Source organism: Sinocyclocheilus rhinocerous, unplaced genomic scaffold (genome assembly GCF_001515625.1).
Source record: "Sinocyclocheilus rhinocerous isolate Xijiao unplaced genomic scaffold, SAMN03320098_v1.1 scaffold511, whole genome shotgun sequence".
Lineage (NCBI taxonomy): Eukaryota > Metazoa > Chordata > Actinopteri > Cypriniformes > Cyprinidae > Sinocyclocheilus > Sinocyclocheilus rhinocerous.
Genome location: NW_015656163.1, coordinates 342,752 through 350,148, shown reverse-complemented (window position 1 = coordinate 350,148; position 7,397 = coordinate 342,752). Strand labels below are relative to the sequence as shown.

The following is a 7,397-nucleotide window of genomic DNA, read 5'->3' as shown; positions in this document are numbered from 1 at the left end:
ATGTAATTAATATAACTATTTATTTATAATTATATATTAATAATGTAAACTAGTGTGTGTATAATATATAATATAATTAAAATTGTATTAATATAACATTTTTATTTATAGATATATTATTATTATTATCATATTTTATATATAATAATGCTTCACTTTATTCCTTGTTAGAGGTGTTTTAATTTCTTCTCATTTCTTTATGCTTTATCATTTCTTTACACTTTACATCATTTCTTAAGGAAATTTAAATGTATTAAAACTAGTGTGTGTATATGATATAATATAATATCATACAATTTGTGTATATATGTATGTATGCTTGTACATACATATATGTACAAGCTTTAAATCTGAGGAATCTGGTTATTCCCATGTGCATATTTATTTTAAGACATGATGTAGTGTGTTTAGTGGCTTAGTTTTGAAAACATTTTGGAAGTTGCAAATACCAGCTGTGTAATCCGCTATCATCGGTCGCTTACAGTCACTGTATTAAACCTCCGTAGAGTGACAACAGATTAGACGCAGTGCTGACGCTTCTGTGTTCTTGGCTTGGTCTTGGGTCCTGCTGGCAGCTTGATTTGATGGCTGAGTGTTTGTGTTTGTAGGAACGAAAAGGCAGCTCAGCTCCCCTCCACCTCCTCGTTAACCAGGGACAGCAGTGACCCTGAAACCCCGAGCCAAGAGCCACCCGGCAGCGTGGGAACAGACCCACACAGGATTATGGGAAAGGAGGTTAAAGAGGAACAAAATCGTCTGAAGGGGTTTACGGTATGCAGCTTTCATTCTATTATAATTCTACAAGTATATTCTCGTTCTCTCTCTCTCTCATACCACTTGTTTTTCTTTTCGTCGTCCTTTTTGATTTTCATGCTGAACGGAAATGTTTAAATGACACCAGAGGCCTTTTCACATGTTTCCCAAAGTATTCAATTCTGTGAATTGATGCATCAAGCTGATGTCATGCAAAGTTATTGATTTCACTAGGATGTAAAAAAGGTGTCTGCTTCGTTGTTTTACGGCAGTTGTTTACTTTACACAGTGTTCAAGCCAAAAAAGTGAGGGATGAAATTTCTCATAATAGTGGTAATAATGGTTTCTAAGCCACGTATTATACACACTTAAATAATCTGTGCAAATTAATAAATAGTAAAATTGCACTTTTCATGTGGAAGTCAAAGCCATTGTTGCTGCTTGTTTTGAGAGGTGTTTTTAGCAGTGGTATTTTAGTATTAATTATACACCTTTATAGTATTTATTAATATTTTGAACTAGCTTTTTAATTTCGTATTTTATATTATATATTCACATTTTAATTTATTTTAGTTTTTAGTCATTTTATGGTTTTGGCATTCTTATTGATTTTAGTGTTTTTATATTTTGTAATATATATTATTATATATTTTATGTACTTTAAATAAATGAATAAATAAATATTTGAAATAATTTATTTATAATTATATATATGATTACTGTATATTTTTAATATATAGTTATATATATTAAACTTCATTATTTTTCATTATTTATTCCTTATTAGTGGTTATTAGCATTATGTTGGTAACTGAGAAGTGTTTTAGCAGTGTTATTTCCGTACTGGTTATATACTATTAAAGTATTTATTACAATATCTTAAATTGGCTATTTTTTATATTTTCAGTTGTTCTAAGTTTCTCTAATATTTGCATTTTATTTTATTTCAGCATTACTTCAAACAACAAAAACAGTTTTTAACGGTTTTATTTTTAGTTAACAATAACAGCACTTGTTTTGTCGTCTTGACGTAAGTCATGTGAACGAACTAGGGCTGGGCGATATAGCTAAAAAATTTATCAACGATATAATGTTTCATATCGTTCGGTATCGATAATTATTGACATTTTTTATAACCTTTTTTAAAACAAAAAGCAATAGAAAAAAAATGTTTAAATTTAACCACTGTATTTATAATTAACAATTTATTGAGACAAACAACAAATATTTTTTGTTTTAACAATCAAACACAATAAAAATTAAACAAATATCTAATTTCTAATGTTTTATATGCAGATTAAATAGGTCTTTATTGTACAGGTCTAATTGTCTTCCGAGGCCACAGGAGGGCGCAATGAGCAAAATACTGCAGCACATTTAAATGGTCAACGATTTCAACATGTGTTCGTGTTTGTGTGTGCTGTCTGCGTCACTCATAGTACGTGCCTATATCGTACGCTATATCGAACAATTTTTCTAGCAATATCGAAGAAGGTGTACCGTCGATAAATATCGATACCGTTTTATCGCCCAGGCCTAGAACGAATCTTAAGTGTTTCTACTGCTTAATGCTGAAAAGACCAGCACTTGCCATAATTACATAACAGAGGCTGTAAATGACCTCACTTTAGGCCACACAAGTCAAATACAGTTGCTGCTCTCCTTGGATGATGGTGCAGTTTGCCTTTTTTTATTTAACCGAGTCACTAGTTTGTTAGGAGGGGAAAATGTGAGGTTGCTCTTTCTCTGTGTGTTGGTTTGGATGGGATGTGGATGAGTCAGTTTCTGTCATTTATTTTATGACATCCTCTCTATCTAACAAAGCCTCGTTGTCTGTGAGACACTGCATTCAGGAAAGCCTTCGGAGGTGTTATTGACACTGGCAGGACAGATCTAGATGTTTCCATTCGGTATGACACGCTTCGATTGTGCTGCGAGGGCAAAAACAGGCCGCCAGGACAAACAGCGTTCTCTCAAAACTCCCAAATCTAGACTTTTTCATATCCTCTCTGACATTATGGCTGTAATAACATCTTTTGGACGTACCTGCAGAAAATGGAGGAAAACACTCATTGGATTAAAGAAATAGCAGCATAAACCATTTGTTATGTTACAGGCCATTAGTGCTGAAGAAGAGCTTCATTGTGTGTAGTATGATTATCTTGGATGCGTTTCTGGATATTATTATGCCGGTCCTCCCTTTCTTGTTGTTTAGATACAATAAAGATGTGTTAGCATCAAAAAAAGAATTATTTTTTAAAAGGAAATTAATAGTTTTATTCCATAAAGACGCATTAAATTGACCCAAAGTGACAGTAAAGACATTTATAATGTTACAAAAGATTTCCATTTAAAATAAATGCTGTTCTTTTGAACTTTCTGTTCTGTTTCAAATCATCATGAAAAACGAAACGTTTCACAGTCAACCCCAAAAAAAAAAGCAGCACACGACTAATTGAAATTATTAATATTAAATATTAATTATTATTGATTATATTCATTTTTATAATATTTGTCAGTATATGTTATAAATATAAATTATAATATTGTTAATTTAAGTAAATTACATATATATGTTAATATAAACAATTTAAAGAAATAAAATATTTTAAAAACAATAATGCAAACTAAATTAAAAATATTATTAATATTATTATAGGTCTGATTTCTAATTAATATTAAAGTATCATTCTGAAAAAAGTATCACAGTTTCCACAAAAATATGAAGTGGCTAGTGCTGGGCGAGCAGCATATCAGCATATTAGAATGCTTTCTGAAGATCATGTGACACTGAAGACTGGAGTAATGATGCTGAAAATTCAGCTTTGATCACAGGAATAAATTAAATTTTACGATATATTAACATAGAAAACAGTTATTTTAAATTGTAATAATATTTCACAATTTTACTGTTTTTGCTGTATTTTTATTAAAATACATGCAGCCTCGGTGAGTATAAAAAGTATTTTTGGTTGTATATCTGGACCTGCAGTATTTCATACATAAACTGTTGCTGCCAAAAGTCAAGAGTAATTTCCAGTAAAACATGGACTGTCTCGTCCATTTTTCTTTTTTTTTGGACTAGTTTTAATTGTTAGATCCCAACATAAGCTTTAGTTCAGACGGTTTTCTGGCTTGGTTTTGATTGGCACAGTGCTGGCGATGTTCTGGGCTAAAGCAGGTTTGTAACAATGGCCGCTTGTGTCAGTGCTGGTAGCAGAGGTTACCTGAGTGTATCGTGTATGAGAGCCGTGCTCATTATGCTTTATGGAGACTTTTACTGGGAGACACGAATCCCCAGGGACTTAACATGATGCCAGACGGCACCACCGGTCCAAAAGCTCGCCATCATCCAACTCCAGTTCTCCTCAGACTGTTGTTTTGCCATGACTGCAGTTGATTGAAGGAGAAAATGAGACCGTTTGTGCAAATACTCACTATAGCACCTCTAGCGTAGTGTTTTTAGCATTAGAAAACTGTTCATTGATGCAGAAAATGACCGCTTAAACCAGCCTAAGGAGCTATAAATCTACTGTATTATATTCGATAAATTAATTTCTAAGGCCGCTAAATGATCAACATGATTGCTGAAAACCTCTCACACACAATCTACTACATGCCTTCTGTCGTCTGATTAATAGTTTTGACTTTTTTTGTCAAGTAAAAGCTCTTTTAGTGTAATTGTGCAAACATAAGCCTTCAGCTCGTGCTTCACGTGTGTTACGTAGGCCGTGTCATTTGAAATTTTTAGATCCTGTCAGTTTTCCACCGGAGCCGCTCCCGTCAGTTATGTGTTCTGCGCGCGACTCAAATACTCCACCCAAATTTAAAGGCTGCTGTTGGTTAATGAAGATTTGACGAAAGAACTCGTGGCTCGATTGGACTCTTGTCGTGTCAGAAAGTGATAAGACTTTCAGTTTTATGGACGTCACCATTTTTGATTTTACTTTGGTCAAGGAATACGGGCTTGACTCCCGTTGCACGTTCATACAGACAGTATTCTAAACACAACTGTAAGCTGCTGTGTGAACGGGACATTTCGAGACACACACCTGTAAGTAAATGCGGTTGTCAATCCCAAAAACTGACAGTGTGAACGTAGCCATACATATATTATGTAAACAAAAACATTTATTTTGGATGCGATTAATCGTTTGACAGCACTAATATAAATATATTAATAATATATAAATATAACAATTTAAAAATACTACAAAAAGTGTTTTTTGTTAAGTATCATATTTGATACATTTGGTTTTGGGCACTTTATTTAACCAGCTAAACACCAGTTTGACCAGATTGAGAGACTAACTTAACCCTGTAAAGCCTGACATGAAATAATGGGTGACGTTAGTCTCTTAATCTGGTCAAGCTGGTGTCTAACTGGTTAAATAAAGTGCCTAAAACCAAATGTATTGTGTGTGTGTATTGTTTTTTTTCTGGTCATTATTTCATGTCAGGCTTTACAGGGTTAAATTAGACTCTCAGTCAGGTCAAGTTGGTGTTTAGCTGGTTAAATAAAGTTCCCAAAACCTGACGACCAAAAGCCTGTCTATTTTCACGCATTATGAGGCACCGCGTCCATCCGTTGGTGAGCGTGTGTGTGTTTGTGTTTAGTGACGTGAGGTAAACATGACGAAGAGGCCTGTATTTCCCTCTAATGGCTCCCAGATGGCTCGCCACATGCTTCATATGTGCTACGAGAGCGTTTGGCTGACATCGCTCCACAACTTTACACTGAAAGACTCTCAGAAGAGCTGATGAAATACGGCACTAATTACTATCAGCGCTGGGAACGAGCAGAGGAAGCCCTTCAAGAGCCGCTCGGTGACATAATTCACTGTCCCTTAGTTTTCATCATGAAGGAAAGCCTGGAGTTTGTATAAAGCTTGGATTGATTTGAAGCAGGCGTGTGGAGAAGAGACGTCGGAGCGTGTAATTACACCACGCTTGTAACTCAAATGCTTCACACTCGCAAATAGCCCGATAACGTGCCGCTGTGCGATTAAACTCGAGGCTTGCACTCTTTGAGTGGCGTGTTTATAAATGCTATTAGGCCTTGTAAATTTGCTGCGCTCTCCAAATGGCACTTTCTCAGGCGACTGTTTCTTTCTTTCTCTCCGGCATCACGCGTTTCTCTCTCCCAAACTCTGACTCATTCATCCTGAGCTCATAATCAGAGAATGCCTAGCTCAGAAATGAGCCGATGGGGTGCTGTGCATGAAAACCGGTTTTGTCTGTGTGAAAGAAAGCACCGTGGAAGTTTTGCATGATTTTGCAGTTGGTTCTCCCATATATATTGCCATTTATTGTTAGTTGCCAAATTCTAATTTGTGGAAATCTTTGAGATCTTTTAATTGTGCTTTTTGTCTTCTGTCCTCATTCACTTTTATTGTCAAAAATAGTTTTTTGAAAGAAAGGATAGTGTAATTATCAGTTTTAAGTAGTGCTGTCAAACAATTAATCGCGATTAATCGCATCCAAAATAAAAGTTTTTGTTTACATAATATATGTGTGTGTACTGTGTATATTTATTATGTATATATAAATAAACACATGTATGTATATATTTCAGAAAAAAATTTGTTTATATAATAAATATATTTATTTATAATATAAATTATATGAATATAAATATAGACATGTAAATATTTTCAAAATACTGTATGTGTGTGTATTTATATATGCATAATATATAAACACTGAACATATACTATGTATAACACATACATTATGTAAACAAAAACTTTTATTTGGGATTCGATTAATCGCGATTAATCGTTTGACAGCACTAGTTCAAAGTGAACCTTTGCTTAAAATAAGTACAAATAGCATTGAAGCATTTTTTAATGCTTTTAAAAAGTATCTGATACTCGCAAAGGCTGCATTTTTTTCTTTTTTTTTTCTTTATATATATCTTAAAATGTAATTTATTTCTATGATCAAAGCTGGATCATTACTCCAGTCTTCAGAGTCACATGATCCTACAGAAATCATTCTAATATGCTGATTTGCTGTTCAAGAAACATTTCTGATTATTATCAATGTTGAAAACAGTTGAGCCACTTCATATTTTTGTGGAAACCGTCATACTTTTTTCTCAGAACTATACTTTTGTCAGACTCTGTTCCATGTTTCGTGTGTGTCCTGCTCCCCATGTGCCTTCCCATGCCCTTATTTGGTTTGTTTCCTGTTCCTCCCCTGATTAATTAAGTTGATTTCTTCCCAGGTGTTTCCCTTGATGTGTCATGGCTCCCAGGTGTGTCTCGTCATCCCCTCCTCCTGTGTGTGTGTATATAAAGTGTTCCCAGCCCCTAATTCTCTGTCCGATGTTGAAGGTCTTCCTGAGTTCGTCTCCCTTGGTTCCTTGGTGCAAATAAAGTCTTGTGTAAAGTATTCTCCAGCGTCTCCTCGTCCCTCGTGTGTGTGCAACGTGACAGAACATCGGACCGAACTGTAAGCGGCATCCCTTCCCCGTGTTTGATTTCCGGTTTTTGTAAGTTTTTGTTTTTCCTTTTTTCCCGTGCACTCCTCCACGTCCCGATATGGAGGAGCGTTTGATGTTCCTCACAGTGGCTCAGGCGAGCCCAGACCCCATTGTCTTCGCGAGGGCGTTTGTGCCGCTCGCCCTCGCCAGCTCCCTC

At 35.0% G+C, this 7,397-nt stretch overlaps 1 protein-coding gene across 1 annotated transcript in view; it reads left to right on the top strand.

Moving 5' to 3' along the window:
- LOC107719701 (uncharacterized) overlaps positions 1–7,397 on the top strand; it is a gene marked incomplete at its 5' end in the record, with an annotated part of 45,344 nt that overhangs the window by 5,826 nt on the left and 32,121 nt on the right. Inside the window, one exon of the mRNA XM_016527188.1 lies at positions 609–771. Within this exon, the coding sequence (XP_016382674.1) occupies positions 609–771 (163 nt within the window). The remainder of the gene's footprint in view (positions 1–608; positions 772–7,397) is intronic.